The 20,120-nt window shown below is 38.0% G+C and overlaps 5 protein-coding genes across 7 annotated transcripts; 1 reads left to right on the top strand and 4 right to left on the bottom strand.

Moving 5' to 3' along the window:
* Positions 1 to 231: 231 nt before the first annotated feature.
* LOC114532728 (WW domain-containing oxidoreductase-like) lies at positions 232 to 3,438 on the bottom strand. Its single transcript, XM_028554302.1, has 9 exons — positions 3,108 to 3,438; positions 2,895 to 2,959; positions 2,666 to 2,723; positions 2,305 to 2,474; positions 2,077 to 2,186; positions 1,816 to 1,907; positions 1,540 to 1,725; positions 1,187 to 1,448; positions 232 to 1,070 (listed from the first exon to the last, which is right to left on the bottom strand). Exons 1-9 carry the CDS (start codon positions 3,230 to 3,232, stop codon positions 873 to 875), a joined length of 1,266 nt encoding a protein of 421 aa, XP_028410103.1. The 5' UTR covers positions 3,233 to 3,438; the 3' UTR covers positions 232 to 872.
* Positions 2,908 to 19,654, top strand: LOC114532722 (kelch-like protein diablo). Of its 3 annotated transcripts, none has more exons than XM_028554293.1 (6): positions 2,908 to 3,025; positions 5,771 to 5,843; positions 16,534 to 17,072; positions 17,378 to 17,605; positions 17,819 to 18,184; positions 18,278 to 19,654. In XM_028554293.1, the coding sequence occupies exons 3-6, from the start codon at positions 16,547 to 16,549 to the stop codon at positions 18,952 to 18,954; spliced, it is 1,797 nt and encodes a 598-aa protein (XP_028410094.1). In that variant the 5' UTR covers positions 2,908 to 3,025; positions 5,771 to 5,843; positions 16,534 to 16,546; the 3' UTR covers positions 18,955 to 19,654. The 3 variants fall into 3 exon arrangements, with proteins under 3 accessions (XP_028410094.1, XP_028410093.1, XP_028410095.1); XM_028554292.1 differs by lacking the exon at positions 2,908 to 3,025 and adding an exon at positions 5,136 to 5,248; XM_028554294.1 differs by lacking the exons at positions 2,908 to 3,025; positions 5,771 to 5,843 and having other exon boundaries at positions 16,459 to 17,072.
* Positions 3,789 to 5,000, bottom strand: LOC114532593 (lipoyltransferase 1, mitochondrial-like). The gene has a single exon (XM_028554136.1). The coding sequence runs from the start codon at positions 4,881 to 4,883 to the stop codon at positions 3,789 to 3,791; it is 1,095 nt and encodes a 364-aa protein (XP_028409937.1). The 5' UTR covers positions 4,884 to 5,000.
* Positions 6,012 to 9,803, bottom strand: LOC114532735 (transcription factor MafG-like). The gene is made up of 2 exons (XM_028554312.1): positions 9,695 to 9,803; positions 6,012 to 8,263 (listed from the first exon to the last, which is right to left on the bottom strand). Exon 2 carries the CDS (start codon positions 8,255 to 8,257, stop codon positions 7,598 to 7,600), a length of 660 nt encoding a protein of 219 aa, XP_028410113.1. The 5' UTR covers positions 8,258 to 8,263; positions 9,695 to 9,803; the 3' UTR covers positions 6,012 to 7,597.
* On the bottom strand, positions 13,089 to 16,224 carry LOC114532726 (glutathione synthetase-like). Its single transcript, XM_028554300.1, has 13 exons — positions 15,855 to 16,224; positions 15,392 to 15,467; positions 15,131 to 15,288; positions 15,000 to 15,048; positions 14,801 to 14,874; positions 14,655 to 14,735; positions 14,494 to 14,577; positions 14,337 to 14,406; positions 14,046 to 14,167; positions 13,877 to 13,946; positions 13,677 to 13,758; positions 13,324 to 13,510; positions 13,089 to 13,217 (listed from the first exon to the last, which is right to left on the bottom strand). The coding sequence occupies exons 1-13, from the start codon at positions 16,124 to 16,126 to the stop codon at positions 13,094 to 13,096; spliced, it is 1,449 nt and encodes a 482-aa protein (XP_028410101.1). The 5' UTR covers positions 16,127 to 16,224; the 3' UTR covers positions 13,089 to 13,093.
* Positions 19,655 to 20,120: the final 466 nt, after the last annotated feature.

Raw genomic sequence — 20,120 nt, 5'->3', positions numbered from 1 at the left:
CTAGTGTTTGGCATGCAAGGTTAAACAGTCACATATATTGAAAAAAAAATTTTTATACTTTAACTAAATTCATAGTTTCAGCTACCTATAATTACCTTCCAAATTCAAATGCATGCTAACTCCAGACAACTCAATGACGACTGTTTAACGTTGCAAATAGGTTCACTTTTAGTATTTTTACACGGAGTTTTCAAAAAAGTACTTTTAAAAATTACGATTGTTTTGTTAAGGAACTTTAACGTGTTAATTTTCAAGGGTCTACTTTTTTAATTCACCCTGTATACATCATGTAAAATTAGTATGTAGCTAAATTATTCACTTTTCGTTCGTATTGTAGAATTGTATTGAGTTTTCTTAGACTTTCTTGAAAACACATTCAGTCACGTACGCTTAGAAGCGCTTTGCCACGGAATCAATTTCCTTGCCAAAGGTCACTACATTCTTTCTGGTAATCGTTGTTAAACCAAATAAAATGAAGTTTATTGTTACAAATCTGGTAAAAGTTAATATTAGAGTGCATTGTATAATAATTCAAAACTTCGGGCGATTTTTTTGCCCTCCGAACGAAGTTTCGCCCGTACGCCTATGCTTGATTTTGTTCTATTTTCAGGGATATTGAAGTCAGATCTTTCGTGTTGTTTATTTGAAGATAAAAAACTGTTTTCTGCATTTAAAAATGGGGAAGAAAACGTCGTTCAAAGAAACATAAAAGCATCATAGTTCTAAAAAAATTCAAAGTTTTAATAAAATCGGCAACCGAAGGAAAAAGGGAACCAAAGGAAAAATCGTCAAGTGGTTGGAAAATGGAAAGTAAGTGAAAAGTTATGTGAGTTTTGAAATTTCGTATACTACAAATATTTTACTAAGGATTATCAGAAAATATTGTAACGATATATCTTCTGGCGGTCATTGATCAGATGTTCAGTGAGCTTCCAGAGTTCTCCTGCAATTTTAGCATTCATAGCTTCTGTGGAAGGTTCAATGGCATAGAAATTATTGAAGTAATATCCACCTGCATTGTCCAATTCTTTTGATGTTGCACAATAGACCAAAACTGCAGCACCTTGTGCCTACGGTAAGGAGAATACAGAGTTCACTGCAATGCAAATATTTTCATAGAGAGTCGCAAAATTATACTTAAATTATTAGTCAGTGTAAGCTGTGCAAATAAAATTCAAAGTCGTACGGCTGATTTTGAAAATGGTCGACAAAACAAATACAGCATCCAATATAACCACGAGTTTCTTGCGAGTGATGTATAAATCATGTTTCCAGGATGAGCAGCATTTGCAGTCACTCCTTTTGATGCCAGACGACGATTTAGTTCCATTGCAAATAGTATATTACACAGTTTAGATTGGTTATACGCAAGAATTGACCAGTAGTCTGACTTTTGTAATGGTAGTTTATCAATTTGCAGACTTTCTGTGTAGTCAAAATTTGGAAATCTATAAAATGATTGCAAAAATGATTTAAAATTGTTAAAATTAGTTTAGGTGTAAAATGTCACACAACACTTGCAGACAAATGCGTCATTACCTGTGAGACTCGGAACTTGTGACAATCACTCGCGAAGGTGCAGACTTGATTAAATAGTCTTGTAATAGTTTAACCAGATAATGGTGACCGACATGATTGACACCAAACGTAAGTTCAATATTGTCTTTCGTTTGTTGCCATGATGATGAGAAGACGGCAGCATTGCATATTAGAATATGGAGGGGCCTAAGAGTTAAGGCAAGAAAACCAAACAATTCTCTATGTACAGGATGAGGTACCACAAAAAGTAAATTTATTCACATAAAAAATACTCACAGATCCATATCTCCGAATTGCTCAGCAAATTTTTCAATACTTTCAAGAGATGCAAGATCAAGCCTTAAAACAGTCAGCTTTGGTATTTCCGTCTATAAAAAGATAAAAATGTTATTTAATGCAAGGCAGGTCCGAATAAAGAATGCCATATCTGAGCCTGAGGTACCCCTATGGTTTTTAGGACCACACCCCAAGAAAGAACCTGACCCTTACACCGATGCTTTAATTATTTCCTGCTACAAGAAATGAAACCCCACAAACCTTACGAAGATCTTGTATTTTTTGAGCAGCTAAATTTCCCTTGCGGATATCTCTACAGGCCATGATCACATGAGCACCATAAAGCGACATGGCCTTGGCTGTTTCAAAACCTTAAATTATATTTCAATAAAGTCTTCACCGAATGTTTATGCTTGCGTAACTATTTCCACCAAAATAATAACTTGATTTTGACAATCTCTTTGTCTTATTCATTGAGTACAAACTCACCTATGCCACTACTAGCTCCGGTAATGATTACAGTTTTTCCTGTAAGATTCTTATCTTTTAGAATATCCAGAGCTGTTTTAAATGTATCGACTTTTACTTTGCCTTTAACCTTTGGCTTGGATGTAAAGGCGATCCGGGGATCTATGTATGTTGTTTTACCCTTCAGTGTGCTGAAAAGATATTCAAGTATTAAACCAACCTGAACTGCTCAACTGCACCTCGCTCATTCTGTTGGTAAAGTTAGGGTGGGTTCCAGACAAGAATGCCAGATTAGGTCAGCCAGAATGCATCTGTGCCCCTGACAAATCATTTAATTTATCCTAATAAATTGGTCAGTGGTGATAAAAATTGGTCAGCTTACTCAATATAGTAATCTTCACCATCTTCATCTTGTAGCATTTGCCAGCCAAATGGTAGATCTGGTTAAATGGTCAATGGTAAAATTTATTTATTAATTGTAAATCTTTCCATGTAATTTGCATTTTCCAGTCAGGCCTAGTGCCTTAGGCCTTAGTCAATACTGGAAAACACTGCCAGCTACCATTCCCTACAAAGTCATATCCTCATTATAAAATACATGGAAAAGCTACCTCCTGCTATACGAGAAACAGTGCCTCTCTCAGGATGTTCCCACTGAGTTGTTTTTGTATTGTGGCTGTAGAAGAAAATGAAAAGTTGGGGAAAAAGAGCGTTATTCCCGATAAAACTTTGGAAGACTAAGGTATGATAGACTATGTCAACATTGTATTTAAAACCACAGTTATACCAGTAGATTAAAGTAATAATATTCATTCTATCCCTACTCGATGTAATATATTCGTCCATCAGTCATGAAACGAGCTTCCCAGCCTGGTGGAAGAGGAATTTCTGCGCTGATTTCTTCTTCAGCGTTATCAGGTACTTCTGGACTTGTTCCCTGATCCGCCATTTTGAGAGGCTAAAAACTGACCTCTTCGGCACGTCTTCGCTTCGCTGCTCGGCCACCTCGGCGCAATATGCCAAACAAGGCCTATATCTGAAGATTTATGAGCTATTTCAGAACGATTCAGGTCTTGTTGTTATCCAAAATTTCAGCCGGAGGAGGTGCACTACAGCCACAAACCATCATGGATGTGCACCACTAACAGTACACCACTGAGTCATGTGCACCTTGCTGCAACCCTTGCTGCATAACCTGGAAGTTCCCTAAACTGTCCCCACAGGTCTGCATTTATCATTAAACTCTGATGACAATAAACACAGCGCTTGTTCTGGGTTGCAAGAACAAGACGTAAACGCAAAGAACGCAACAGGCGTGCTGGGGTCATGCTGAAAACGCTTTCCCCCATGCAGGATTCAAACCATCTTGCCTGTGGCAAGCGAGACCATTGTCATCACCCCTAGACTATTTGCTCTTGGGATAATGGACGTTTTTTCCTATTTTACTAAGACAAAAAGACCTGCATTTACACATTTACTTTTTTGTACAAAAATTTATGAAAGAATTAAATAATTTTTGAGATAGTCATTAGGATTTCCCTATAATCATCTTTTAACTTATGATCCTGAAATTCCCTGCATTTGTCAAAACAAAGACCAACAGCTTTGGACAGTGTGCTTGACTTAAATTCTATCCCTCCCAGGTACTTATTAATTTCATCTTCAAATAAAGTACTTGGATGAATGGACACATTTTTCACATGTCCAGATTGTATGAGTAAGTCAATTCTGGCATCAGTTCCTGATGACAAAGGAATGGATTTGGTTATGGTAAATGGTGATGTTTTCCCAAATATCCATTCCCAAGTTGAAAGTTCCTTTTCCATTTGATGGATTTCACTTATGTCATCTTCAAATATATCCATTGAATGTATGTGTGGAGTTTGATGATCATTGGTATATGTCTGGGCAATGCTAGTTATGATATCATCAACATTTATTGATGGTTCTAGATCCTTAAGATTCTTAACATGTGAACTGACACTTGCAGTTGCTCGAGAGTGTGAAACAATGTCTCTGGGCATAATTGCTTTGTTCAACATCTCAAGGTTAGCGTCACACAATAATGTACAATGATGATAACTTGAGTACTTTCCAAGTTTAGCAGCTGAGCCTGAAATCTTGAAAATTCCTTTCACCACTAAGTCATCCCTCGGTGACAGGCAAATATCTAAATTATTCCATTGTTTGGAAAGCGCTTCGGCAATACATTTTAAATTCCCTTTCCTGTTATAGTTTAAACTATTGGTCATAAACGTTATATTGAGATTTCCCAAATCATGGAACACAGTACCACCACCGCTCAGTCTTCTTGCCAGTGAAATACCATTCTCGCTCAAATACTGTAGGTCACACTCCAACCAAGGATTCTGGTGTCTACCTATTACCACACATGGTACGTTCTGCCAAAAATACAGAACATCATGACTGTCAAGGTTTAAATTTTCGTACATCCAATTTTCATATGCTAGATTTAAATATGGATTATTGTGATGGGAGTGTAGCACGATAACTTTCTCACTTGAAGGCAATGTTATTCTTTTATTGCTTAAAAAACGACGAAAAACCTTCGCAAATGATGTAGATTTCATAAACAACATAGCTGAATTATCGTTTTACAAAAAGGTAATTCACAAAGATGAAAGATAGGCTTTTCTCACTGCAGGGGCTACGAATCACGGATGATAATAGGAGGTTTTCTTCTTTTGATAGATGTGAACGAGTGAATCAGTTACTGATGTTCAAATAAAAGTTCTTATACATGAGAGAATTCCTAACTAATTACTCGTTCACATCTATCAAAAGGAGAAAATCGCTCGTCCAGAGCCTTATAATACGAGCTTTATGAAGTATCCGAGAGACAACATGGCTGCAGCTTTTTTGAAACAAACTCGTGGTAAATGTCATCCATGAAAATGAATGCTAGTACGAAGCAAACGATACGAAGTGTTGGAACAAATCTAGTGTACGTAGAGCTGTAGCTGTCAGCCAAAGCGTGTAAAATATTGCATTTTAGATGCCGTACATAAGATTAGAACTTTCAAACTTCAGTTTTGCAAACCGAAAACTGTTATCATTTCTCTCACAATGAGCATAATTATCCACCACCATCAGCTCAATACATGTAATTTTTAATATTTTAAAATTTCATAATAGTGAATTTACAGCTGTGGGAGTTTGGGAATCCATACTTGCTAGCTACAAGGGGTGTGGACAGGAGGGAGGAGGGAAACAGAGGGGGGTTTATGCCCCATTCCACAGTATTCAATATGACTCTCACAAAAGATGCCCTTCTTGGAGTAAAATGAACCAAAAAAACAAACGAAACAGAAGTATTCAGCTAGTACGTATTCAGCAAGTTTCAAAACATGTGGTTATTAAGTAATTTAACTTGTAGTTATTACATGTGGTTATTATATGGAAAGGGAATAAGACTTTGTTACAATACAGTGAATACTCATTTTTAAATAAAATTTACCTTTTATAGGACATAGTACCTACAGTCTATATGTAGAATGTGTGGGAAGCCTGATATGGTTCAATCAATGTTGAAGTGAATGGTAAGTTCATATTATATTATATATTTTATTTATTGGGAGAATATTTGGTAAGATTCTGCATTCACAAACTCAAACTTGGCAAGGCATGAGCTGAGAATGCATTGCTCAAATATGCATCACAAAGGTGCTGTTGCTTAGCTGTGTACATCACAAATCATTGTGATGTATAAGCTACACAAAAATTATTACAAATGTTAAAAATTTGATGATATTAGGACTTTAGTCAAGAACACCTACTTATCAATGAAAGGAGGTGTTTCTTTCATCTGAGAAGACTTTTGTGTGACATATTCTGAAACCTTTATCTGCACATAGGTCGGTAAATACGACAAAAGATAAATTCGGTTTTTTGCTGATAATTAGCAATATTTTTTTATACTTTTCATAAAAGCTTATTTCTTATTACTACACCCTTATATTAACTCTACTTATAAAATAACACAACTTTTTAGGTGAATAAACAATGTCAATATTACGACCAATATAATCCATTGAAAAAAATACTATACTTAACACAACTCAACAAACATGTCTGCAATATGACATTGCCATTGTATCTTTTTTTTCTCTTTTTATAACGTCTCTGTCATCATTTCTTTTTCATTATTTACAATATCTTCATTCTTATACCCTTCAACCGTAGTGAATTTGAAGACCTTAAATACAAACTCCTTCCCTCCATAAACAAATTAAGTTATATCTAACTTGTTCATGAAATTAAAAACAGCAACATATAAACGGAACAGGTGCACGAGAGTTGTACTTTTGGATTTTGCGTATAAGATCATGCAGTTAATGCGTTTTGCAACAATTCATTGTCACGGTTTAATGTAATTGCTAAAAATGCGACTTTTTTGTTCAATTCTCGCTAAACAAGTAATTAATTTACAAAAGGGAGATTGCTTTGAAAATAGCATCTCCGCTTTTGTTCTGTGAAATGTCCTCGCTAGTGTAAACGGCTCGGCTAAACATTCTCTATAAAAATAGCGGGTCTTTGCTCGCCTTCAAGAAAAAAACGTGTATTCCTGCAATTGTGGCAGCGAATGAATTGAATTTCCCTTGTACTGTATGTGAGCATCGACCTAGATGATCGTTTATATCGTGTTTGTGTAGTTACATCAATTGCATGTTAGGATGCAGAGTTAGAACACATTTGTAACATACGATATTTATTAGGACATTTGGCAAAATCCGTTAGATCGGTTGCTAACAATTTGAAAGCAATATTTACGTTATGAAACCACTAAGAAAATGTATCAATAAATGACAAGAACTGACGAAAGTATTAGTGTTTAGTATTCCCAATGCAGTTGATTCTGAAGGTCTGGTTTATATGCAGTAGTGTTGCAACGTGCGCCGTTTGCGATCGATCTGAACAGGTTTATATTTTGGCCGAATATAAATTTACGACTTGAAAACAAAGTTAACAAACACGATTGCGCATTTTATCAGAAAAAGAAGCGTATGTTTTTGTGGTGATAAATAGCAGCAGAGTTCTAAATACGAAAATCACCTCACTGATCGAGGAAACCTAAAGCACAACTCTCGCGCGCACTTTCATCCTGATAAACGTAACTGCATGAATAACATAATATATATTACAATAGATATCAGTACTTTACTGTATTTATGTACTTTGAGTTTATCTATCACGAACTGGTTTCTTTAAGTTAGTTTCTTGGGCGAACTGTCCCATTCTTGCTAATTCTTCCTATTGTGTAGGAAATAGATTCTGACAAATAGTGCCGTTCGTCTTACCGTCGTTGATTAACTTTTTGGCCTTGGGCTTGGATGAGTTGAATGAGGTTCTCGTACGCTTGCTTGTAACGATCGCGCTCATTTCTGATCATGCTTAATTCATCCTGAAGCCTTTGATTCACAGCTTCCAGATCAACTTTGGTATTCTGAAGCGAGTTCTTCTCCAGCACTCTCTTGATGCGGCAGGAATGCGCGTATCCACGATTCTTCAACGTGCGACGTCGTTTCTTTATTAAGCTCACAGTTTCTTTTGGCATTCCCTTAAGCCTCCGATTCAGGTCCTTCACAGAAAGATGTTTCAAGTCCTCATCCTGAAGCGCGTAGAAGCTGAACCGTTGTTGTTGTTGCTCTGTGTTGTCGAATACGGCGGCCGGAGAGGGTACCGCAGAATAGGAGGAACTCGTCACCGACTCTGTGTCGGAGAATACTTCCCCCTGTGCGTGTTCGCTCTGCAACTGAGATACATTAAATCCAGTAAACGATGGCGTATTTAACCAGCCTGATGCCAAATTAGCATCTTGCACGACCACATTGCCTTGTGCTGGCGACCCAGTCGAATTGCTTTGAAACACCGTGCTGACCGTCTCGTTTGGATTTTCTACCAACATATCTTCTAATAACATCGTTTCCCAATCTTCTAAATCGTGGAGAGCCATCTCTATCTATACGAAGCGAGATAAAGGCGATGATTTACGCTGGGTGTAATGGTATTACGCTCAATATATTAATCGCGAAAGAGAACGATGTCTGTAACTCTCTGCGATCATGTCAGACTCAAACTCAAAGTGGCTTTTCCCTTCGCAAACTTTGCTAAATATGACCTCATTCACTATTTTCGTCTGCAACGAGCCAATCAGAAGTCGCTATTGCTTTACGTATTGTTCTCGAAGCCTGGCGTGTTTGTGCGCGTACAGAAGTGGGTCAAAGTGGAATAAACCGGTTTGACAAGTCGACTTCATTAATATGCGAGTGAATATTGCATCATAAACATGCAAGGATAGCGCGCATTGCGAGGAAAAGTTATATTTTAACTCAAATATCTCCAAAACTTAAAAACCCACACAGACGGTTGTAAACACCAGTCCTAGTACATTCCCGCTAAGAGAATGTATGTTTATTGCGCCTTTTGGGCAATTTGTTTCGATTTTATTATGTAAAACTCTCGTCATATTTGGCAACGTGGATTTTGATATTTTGCGACGCATGCGCGCATATTTAACCGCATGAGTTAACTTCGGGGATTACCCTGTTTCATGAAAATGAATTCCTAAGACGATAATTTTAAGCCTCAAACCTTTGAGCCATATTTGTTGTAAAGACGCGAAATTAGGATTACTGGCCGTACAAGCGGATTCGTTACTAAGTCGGGTTAACAAGCCGTCATTTTTGAGCCGAACAAGGAAGAAATAACATGAAATTTCGTCTGGTTTTTGCAGTTTCTGAACACAGATAACTGTGCTCAAAACAAGGAAGAAATAAGATCAGCCAGTTTCATACAACACTGGACAATCAACATTAAGAGCGTGTAATGCCCGTTTCCTAATTGCATTGTGAGCATACGCTGAAAAAAAGCCAGTCATATTTTAGGAATTCACGTGGGAATATTCGAGGCGTAACCTCAAAATACCATAGTCCATATATTGCAATGCTTCTAATAATGTCATCAGCCTGCATGTTGTAAACGTTGGGAAATACACATGTGTCTGCGTGTGTTTTATAACGCAATTTACACGCAATTCAAAAGTTTGACTAAAGGACAGGAATACCATCCCTAGGCACTGAGATAATTCATGATAATCTGGCCCGGGAAAGCGCTTGTAACAAAAGATCAATTTGGCGCGTATACGCTACGCAAAATTTTCTAGTCTCCCAGACTCTAGGCTCTGAGCCAGCTGTATTTTATCATGGAGAATGGAAAGAAGTATATTCCTTATTCTAACCTTGTTTGCTCAGAAATTTACACCACTTCATATTTCTTGTTAGTAAACAAAACAGCGCGCAAGCAGCTGTGTGCTCTCATCTGAGTTGAGTTAGCACAAAACGCGATATTTATACAGTTGTACAAACTTTAAGATTTTATATACTGTACTTACTTGGCGTTAGGTCTTTTGCGAGATCTTTTTAGAATAAAACACGACACAAAACTCTTCTAATTTCTGCTACGAGTGTTTGTCTAGAATGTCCGCAAACGTTGTGTTTAATTCTTTTTATACCAGAATGGATGGTGTAATATGAATAGAAAGGTGACGTAATGTCTTTTTAACCAATAACATGCCAACACATTTCCAAATAAATCTCTACATTCGCCATTCAGCTATTTTACCGCACAAATATGATTAAATATGTCTATGGATGTATTTTAGGTGTAAAATTGTGCATCAAAACTGAGCAAACAGGATGTAATAGAAGAATATTGAAGAAGGCGTGATCTAGCACGTTTGCATACTAATTATCCCTCCGCATCGTTTGAGTAATTTGATATGAAAACAAATTAACTGTACCAAGTCATGCAATACTTTCCAGTAATGTATCGAAATAATAAAGGAATATCTTAAAAGGAAGATAGAATACATGAAAGGATTCAGGATAAGTCGGAATAAATTACACGGCCTAATTGCTAATTTCCAATTCAAAATTCCGAGTAAAATTCGACAGGGGCCACATGGCATCTAGCAAGTTACCAACAAGACTTACGCTGGATCTGTATACTGATCTGCCAGTGATGCAGACCTTATATTTTTATATTGTTGATAATTAGCTCATCTATTTACTATTATGCTTGGTTCATCTATCATTAATCAAAGACTTGTCGCTGTTTCAAGTGGGTCGCATGCGGGAGACGGAACTCGGAAGAGCTATTTTAGTTCAACAATAGGAGGTCACATATCTATATGAATTAAATAGACAAACACTCGACTTCCACTACTTGCTTCCGAGTTACGAATCACCTAAAGCCTCGTTCATAGCTGAAGTGTCGTATGCGTGGGTCTCGTCTTCTTATCACATCTTATCTCTGACTCCGAGTCTCATGCAAGAACAACCTTCCGATTTCAGTTGTATTCCTTTGATCAAATCACGGTTAAGAAACGTTGCCAGCTTTTTTTAAACTTGAGTGACAGTATTTTCACATTAATCTGATGTTTTGCTGCATCGATTACATTGTTAAAAAGGAAAGGAAAACATTTCGTGACGCAATTTCCAATCAGCGTCAATATATACACTTAGAGTCTTAGTCTCGTGGTTATTTGTCCCCAAGATGGGTGGCTAACATGGCAATGTCTTTGAACATGAACACACAGGCCAAAATACTAGTCTCTTTTCAATTGAATCTTTGTGATGTCAGTTTGATTCATTTAAACTCTAAAACGGACTAAATCTTTACAGGAAAGTCGTTCCTTTTGTTTTGTCATCACATTTAAATGCAATGCGAATGGCTATTCAAATTTTGGCTTCAGAACAAGATTCAGTGGAGATTCAACGACATAAACTACACGGTGACATTAGACATTCATCCACTTATCGCTCTTATGCAGCGCGCCAAGATTCGTAGCCTCTGTTAAATATCACAAGAGCTCGTGTAAACAAAGCTACTTTGTGACAGGGGAAGGCTAAGATATGTCTTTCAAAGGCAGCACTGAACCTGACAGTGCTAACGAAGTGCATAATATCGCTATTTTGAGCGGAGGAAATTTCCCAAACAGGAAAAATGTGACTGGAACTCTTACGAAAGGAAAGATCTCTTTGTTTGAATAAGGGACTGCGAGTAAAATACCCAGGAAATTTCGAAATTGTGTTGCAGGATCTGTAGCAGCCTATCTTTAGCTATGTTCTTATAGTTATACTATGAAAAAAAGTGGTTGTTATCAAAGAGATGCTCATCTTTATGCTAAATCTAATGATGGTTCCTGGTTTGTCCTGTAACGGTCACTTTTGATGACACGAGACTTTTGATAAAGCCTCTCATAGCAAATAGTTCTTCTAATTTCCTTCCAAATATGCTTCTTCTTTTTCTTCTCCTTCTTCACCTCTGCGGGTAATTACAGTAATTCCCGGTTTTTTATTAAGTAAATGATAAAAAAGCGAGCGCAAGTAATCATATTACGTCATGAATGTAAACCTAATGATAGTGTTTTCGCACGCAGACAACAAGGAAAGCGAGGCATGTCTCACAACGTTGCCAGAACCTCGGTGGACAGTCTTATAAGCGATATACGAGAACTTTATCACAAAACTAAAAGTAGTTCTCATATGAGTTGTGACTTGGTTGATGAAAAGCTTGCTAGTCGAGCTGCAGCACAGGAAACAGAGCTGGCGGAAGCAGCAGTTATGGCCTCGAGGCATTTTGAGGAGAAGTTTAAGAGGCGTTCTTTTTACGAAAGGATGATGGCACGTTCGATGACAGTTAACGCCTCATCGTGTGACAGACGATGTACAAGTCATATTTCCGACTCATGTTCCTGTGGAAGAACGAAGAGCGTGTCAAGGAGGAATCTCAATCAAAGAAAAGCTAAAAGCACTGGAATCTTTGCCTATGGGAGCATACCTCAGGTGTTGTAGTTTCTTGTATAAAATACCTTTGACAAAGTTAATATTTGAGAACCACTTTTACCGTGGGTGACTAAGACTGGCTGGCTGCTCTTTTGATCCGGAATTGATTTTTACATAAAACCTCAATAATCAAGCTATATAGAGGGATTAGGTTAACCAGGATTTGGATAACCTAATCAGGATTAAGATTAGGATAGTGAGATAACTAGCCTTAAGCCAAGTCGATTTATAGGTTTTATAAATTGTTGGTTACGGTGTTGTTTTGTGTGAATGAATGCGTCAATCATTCTCTCCGCTGTAGGTTTTAAACGCGCCTCGGAAGTTGATCAAGCATGCCATTGGTGAAATTGTCTTACAGCTAGAAAAACGCATAATACTTCATGTATATCCTGATTCAGAGCAAGTCTATTACGGTCCACTTGAAGATATTAGGGAGGTGATAATGTCAGAACCTGACAGGAATATGCGGGTGAAACGTTTACAAGCATTAGACTGTCGTATTCAGAGACTACAACCTCTGGGTTGGGATATGCAGTATCACGTGAGCTTCGGCAACAGAATGATGCAACGCTATGGCGTGGGAGCTCCCGCGTGGTTTTATGACGAACCCGATCCACTCGTGACCCACGCGCAACTCGCGAGGATTGTCACCAAGAAATTGCCGCTGGACGAGAGGTTGAATATGATTACCATACTAAGCTGTCTGCTCAGCCTCGCTCTGGAGGATGGCCGACCTTTGTTTCTGACATGCGACGGAGAGGAATTCAAGACCATGGGAAAGTAATGATGATATTTCCTATGTAATGAATAAACGTGTACCCTCCAGAACAACCCTCAATTCATAATTTCATATTAATATTCCTATTTAAATAATCCTTGAAAATTCCCTAGTTGTCAAAGTTGTCAATAATAGTTAATACAGAAAGAGATTGAGTCAGTTCCAGTCATACAAGGCAGGGACTATCAAGTACTGCTCTTAAAGCAGCCACTCCTCCATCATCATGAATGGTGCTCTTTGTTCGCAAGAGGTGACCCACAGTCTTGTTTTCAACAATCCCATTTTCATCACTGAAACGAAGATTAACATTAAAATTGATTAAACCACGATATTGTACGTCGCACAATTCTCACTTTTAGAGCAAATGCTAAAACTCAAAAAGATAAAAACGCTCACCTTATCACAACTCCAAACACTCCGTATTCGCAAACAACATCTTCCTCTAAGACCTCATCCTTGTGAACTTGGACAATGTAATTCTTTAAAATCGGAGGACGGATTTTCTCCATCAGAACATATTGAGTTCGGGAATCATCGTTCTTTGATAAAACTTCACGTATCGCTTCACCATAAACATTATTACCTGAGAGGAAATAAGAAACGAGCTTAAATTGAAGCTATCCTTGATCTTGCTAAGGTTGAGTGACTGGCAGGACGCTTATATATATAATTGGATTGACGTTAGCAAGCGCTTCATTCTTCGTTAGTAATCACGATATTAGATGAAGAAGATATTTTATTCTCTTTACCTCCTCCCTCTCGCTGAGGTTTAACAACAAAACGTTGAGGATTTTCAATTGCCATCTTTACATTCTTGTCTCCTTCATCACCCTGCGTGTTGAAGACAGAACAATTGTAAACTGTAGTTCAAACAGAGACAAATTGATTGTAGAGCAACCAAACAGCGCAGACCTACAATGCCAGGATAAAATCATTAACATTAACGTACATTGTCCAGGGTGAAAAGTCCCGCAAAGGTCTTTCGTATTCTTGCGACGCTCTCGGGATCCTCCAGAAATCTTCAGAAGACAAACGTTTATTTATCAACACAATCTTCCCTATATTCATCCTGCAACCGTTTAGTTTTAGGTAAAAGAACAACCAGGACAAGCACAAACCTCTCAACATTTCCAGGTTCTGCGAGAACCTGTTGAATCTTCTTCGTTCCAACCAACTGATACGCAACTGTGGGACATTTTATTGCACGAGACCGTTCCAGTTTCAATCTGCCTGACCATTCCTGTTTATAGGAAGACAATGAAAAATTGCTCAGCCTTATTCAACGTTCCGTTCCAGTTTGGTTGGATTTCATCTTTAGACTAACGTCCATATACAGGGGATGACACCTGACGTTATATTATCAACAGAAAGCTTCACTATAATGGCAATCATCATTTTTCATTGATTACCTTATCTGAATAATAATCGTTTGGTGTGTAACCTGCTCTGAAGTATGCAACTGCAATCTCTTTACCATCACTAGAAAAGAACATTTTACTTTTTAAATAATTTTGTTTGCCAAGTACGGACAGAATATAAATTCCGATGACATGAATGATAACTGACATAACTAGTGTTTTATCTTCTTGCAATGAACCATTTTCCTCAACTTGTTTTAATGTTCGTCTGACCACTTTGACAGCTGGGTTGCTAGTAGGAGTGATAAAAGAGATAAGAGTGATGGAAGAGAGTGGTGAAGTTCGTGTTTAAAATGAAAAATATCTTACCTGTCTCGTATTGTGTATTCTATCACTCGCTGGTCAACTCTGTTATTTTCACCTTGTTGAACGATGATGACAACAATTGCACTAAGATAGGTTAATATGGTGAGAAAGATAGTGCAAATTAAATGCAACTGCCATGCATGTTTCACCTTTTATTTCCAAATAAGTTCCAAGCCTTGACTATTACTTCACCAAGGCCTTTTGCAGCATGATTTGTAGGAAGCTGGGAACATAATATGAACACACTCATTACATGGTCTAAATTACCATATCACTTTTAACAAGCGTGAAATAAATTGAGTTATAACACACAGGTTCATGCAGGGCTATTGGGACAACAACAATTACCTTCTCTGCAATTGTAGCATCAACATCACCATAGGTTTCCTGGACATATCTAAATTGGATGTACAGAAAGGTAATTAGTTAGTCAATCTCTCCAGAGAGTGATTATCAGCTGTTGGACCGAGTAATCTCACCTATGTAAGCCAGTGACACGAGACCCAATGCCAGCAAATGAACTGGCAATAGTGTTGATCTCAATTTGCTTGATTTCATAACCATGCACAAAATCCTTTGTATCTTCTGAGATTGGGTTCATCATGTAGTCAGATCGAAGAAGACCCAAGGATAATTTCTTAAAGATAAATTGTTTATTTACACTCAAGGAACTGACCAAGATTTATGTCATGTTGGTCATCTTAAAACCTCCAAACAGCAAACTCAAAAGATCGACTAACCTGAGCTATTCCTTCTTCCCGAGTTATCTTATGAATGTCAAAAAGTTTCTTGGTAAAAACGTCAGCTTCCATTGCACTGCAGTTAAAGGGTTGTAATACTGAGATAATTTAAAAGTTGAGGCAAGCAGTGATAATCTGCAGTTCAGGCTTCATTCAATTTTAACAAAAGTATATGAATTATGTGGAAGTATCCATCCATCTTTACAAGTGGAGATTAGTACATCATGTATCTTGTTAGTCCTTAATTTCAGCATGTCAGTAAGTGTCATATTACAATAATTACATTCTAACCTGGAACTGGTCTGTAAATCTTAATTGATGTCTATATATATTTTATACTCCCATTTAATTTCATATCTTTCATATCTTTCCACGCCCAAAATTATTACAATTAATATGTAACATATAATACAAATGTTCAGTTATGTATTGTCACTTTTCTTGTCACATCATCATAACTTACCTCGCCAAAGATGCCTGTAAAAATTCAAAGTCTTTGCTAACTTTATCCACTAGTATATTAAAATCCTCCTGAACATCAAATCCTTGTTTGAAGAGTGTTTTGGGAAAGGGCGACGCGAACAGTGTGAATGGGGCTTGTGAAAATACATTAGGAGAGGAGGCATCTTTGGGAATCATGAGTATTCCATTAGTGACAGCGTAGTCTCTGGCTTGCTCGACTAAAGAATCAAGCCTTTCTTTCGGAATGTTTCGTCCTTGTAGAAATGAATCCATCTTAGAACAGAAATATAAATCCCGCCGAGCAAGGACGCTTCGATATTTCAATACAAGTTAAATATAGAAGATGATTAAAATCATGAAAATATTCAAATCCTTAGAGTGACGAGGAGAGGATAGTTTGAAAACTTTAAATTTACTTCAACTTTCTTTTTGTTACAAAAATCTGTTTACATTTTTTGCAACACTTTGATGTAATTAATTTTATAAAATTCTTAAAACACTTCAATAATAGTGAAGGCCATTGATAATTATTGTCCTAACCTGTTGTTTCATATTACGCTAAGGGGGCGGGGGGTAGATCTTCCCTGTAAATTTGCGAACTTGCAATTTGCATATAAAAGGTAAATTAAACTTTACCAAGATGTAACTCTGTTTTGCTTCTTCAAAATTGTGTTTTCCAGTTGTTGTAATAACATGGAGAAGTTGTTGACGTCGGAATGCGAAGATGGTATAAATCTCGAGTATGTACGTTCAGTTTTTGTTCAAATGAACGAATTACGAAAGGAAGGCTCGTTTTGCGATGTCGTTATTGAATGCGACGATGGACGAACATTTGAAGGTCACCGTATCGTGCTTGCTTCCGCAAGCCCCTATTTTCGAGCCATGTTCTCGCATAATATGCAGGAATCACATCAGAAACTAATCAAGATCCGTGAAATTGAATCAAGAGTTATGGAAGAGTTGCTGAACTTTGCTTACACAGGAAAAGCCAAGCTGGTTGCAAAGGAACACGATTTTATTGAGAGTTTATTACTTGCATCGAATATGCTACAATTTCAGAAGGTTGAGGAAGCTTGCGTGCAGTTTATTAAGGAACATGTGACTGTTAAGAATCTACACAAGATATGGCAACTAGCACAGGACCATCAGCAGATTGCTTTAAATAAAGTTGTAAATCATTTTATCGTCAAGCATTTTGCAAAAGTTGTTCAAACACCAGGTAATGATGGGCTTGCATCATTTTTTCTACCACAACATAACATATCACCCCCCCTTCGGAAATAATGGTCAGTCCATGTGGTCGAAATTAGATTACAAATTGAGTTAATAGTTCACGGCAACCAGGTACATAATCCATCACAATCATGGAAGCTACTCACCACACAAAGATTACATTCATGACCCATGGGGTGGTGATTACTTTCATTATTTAAAACCAGAGTAGCAATAATAGCCAGGATGATTAGAATGTTTGCTAGCTACAGTAACAAATTGTTTAAACCCATATATTCATTTATTCTGTAGCATTTCTGCACTTCAGTGTGGGTGAATTAAAATCATTTTTCGCTGATGACAATCTGAATGTCAATTCGGAGGTGCAAGTTTTCGAATCTCTTGAGAGATGGATCAATCATGACAAAACTGAAAGACTACAACATGTAAAATCTCTTATCTCGCAAGTCCGATTACCGCTGCTACCAAAACATTATCTCAGGGAAAATGTCATGAAACACAACATCATTAAACTTGAAGGTAATATCAATTTCATGTTTAACAGCTGATCATATCACTGCCTTTTGAAATAATTAACCAACCAACATACTGCCTTACAACTGTTGAATCAGCTTGCTATAAATGATTGAGTAATAGAGCAAAAGAAACTGATTCAAACTAATGTGTAGGTAAGGTTTGCTGTGTGAATTAATATATGAGCTTCAAGTATCAATGTTTTTACTTTGATTTTAGATTGTAACAGACTTTTCAAGGATGCATGTGAATACCAGGATTATCCGGAAAGACGATGTTTACTGCGTAGCGAGGACAACACACCTCGAAAGAGCACCCAACGTTATATCTACGTCATTGGTGGCTATGACAGAGTTGAGGAACACTTTCTTAACACTGTTGATTGTTATGATACAGTTGATGAGGTTTGGTTGAATGTTGCTCCGATGACAACAGCTCGTATTCGACATGGTGTGACAGTCCTTGATAGCATGATATACGCTGTAGGGGGGCAATGTGATGATGATGTTTCAGTTAGGACTGTTGAGAGGTATGACCCGGTGGCGAACAAGTGGTTTGATGTCACACCTATGAGTGAGTGTAAAGGTAAGGTTGATACTGCAGTCTTTGTTATAATTTTTGACCTCACTGAGCGAGCAACAGGGAAGTAATGAGACACACAATATTGTCTTGGTTTAGGTCAACTGGCGGTGGCTGTATGTGATGGTAAAATCTACTGTATTGGTGGTACAGATGACTTGCTGAAGGTCAGTTTGTGCAGTGTTGAGTGTTATGACCCTGTCACAAATATGTGGACAACCCTGACCCCCATGCCAACAGCCAGAGGTGCTTTGGGGGCTGCGACTCTGAATGGTAAGATCTATGCCGTGGGAGGTGGGGACTTTCATGTTGCATTGGATACTGTAGAGGTGTACGACCCCAAATTTGATCAATGGTCAACAATGCCTTCCATGAATTATGCAAGAGGATGTCTTGGTTTGACCTGTGTGAACAACACTCTCTACGTGTTTGGTGGAGCGCACATGCATAATGGCATGATGACGTACCTAGAGGAGAGTATTGAGTGTTTTGATCCAAAGTTGAACCCACGTTGGTTGGTCGTCTCGGGTACGGAGGTATCCTGTTGGGGCGTGGGAATATGCAACGTCGCCTCGAGGGACGAGGGGGATCATGCTGAAGGTCAATCAGAACTCTTCGTTGTTGGAGGGATCTACGAGTTCACTGAACGTGATAAAATGTTACGGGTGACGGTCACGGAGAGACAGATATTCTGTAAACCGTTTCACCATGCAAAGGACTTGAGCTGTCGTGTTCATACAGGAGCGGTAGCTTTGCATTTACCTCCGAGCTCATGAGGAAGCAACTGTTGTCTCAAAGTGATTCTGTACGAGTTACTAGCGTAAAGAAGAGGATAACGAATGTTTTACGCTCCATAGAGTAAACTGTAAAGGTTAGTGAATCCTTGTGTAAAACACTTGGAACCGTATCGTATTTACGAGTTGCATCAACACAACAAAAAATTAGATATCTGCAGCACTTCAGCTTACAAAGGGCTTTAGATCATCGCGTTGTTATAATAATTGGGTCATACTGACTCTTGTCGTGATAAAGATGGGACTTTACCGCACATAAAATCCCCCGAGAAATATTTTGTGCGGAGCCAAAAGAAGAAGAATGATAACCAATCAGACGAAAGTCAGAGAGATCTCAATCTCGTGTGAATTTGTGCTATTATCCGTGCCCTGTATCCTTCCGTTTAAACGCGTCCCGCGTTCCGTGTAAGCTTGTTTTTGTACATGAGAAGGATGCGGTCATATCTTTATTTAAACATTAAACAAATACTACCTGTCAATGTTTAGAGTATATTGATTATTGTACATAACAAATAAACGACTTAATCTTTTGTAGATGAAGTTAGCAACCTACATGTATTATAACTTTTATAAAAACTGTCCGCGTACATAACTACTGGCTGAAACCTTATCTGCGCGTATCTGACGCCGGACTACATTTGGGGGTTGTGAAGAGATGGCATTTTATGAAAATTTTGCATAGGTACGGTTTCGTATTACAATGTTTTAAAGCGTTCATGAAATCTATGATGATGTTTAAATGCTCAAAGAATATGAAGTTTAAACTTCTGGTTTTTCTCTTGGAAACCACGGCCGCCCTTTGGCCATTCTCCTGCCCGCACGGTAACCACAATGGTGTTCCTGGAGACGAGTGTTCAGTATTCTGTCAATGTAAGTTTCCGGCCGTTTGCGAAATTTTCCGACAACGCTGCGTGGGACCTTCGGGATATAAAGAGTCGTGTCACTGGACGAAACCTTGCAGGGAAGATTTGAGCTGTCAACCGGGTGTGCAGAGATGTTTTAATGTCCCGAGGCGACTTCATGAACCTTGCTCACTAGGATATGCTTGTGGTAAGGGCCTGAGTTGTGCACCCGGTTTTCAGGTGTGTTACAACCATCCGAGGCTTGCAGGTCAACCATGTAGTGTAGGTTACCCATGTGCACCAGGG

Source organism: Dendronephthya gigantea, unplaced genomic scaffold, assembly GCF_004324835.1.
Source record: "Dendronephthya gigantea isolate DGI-Jeju-01 unplaced genomic scaffold, DenGig_1.0 000080F, whole genome shotgun sequence".
Lineage (NCBI taxonomy): Eukaryota > Metazoa > Cnidaria > Anthozoa > Malacalcyonacea > Nephtheidae > Dendronephthya > Dendronephthya gigantea.
Note: the sequence above shows the minus strand (reverse complement) of the source record. Positions and strands in the feature narration are given on the sequence as shown.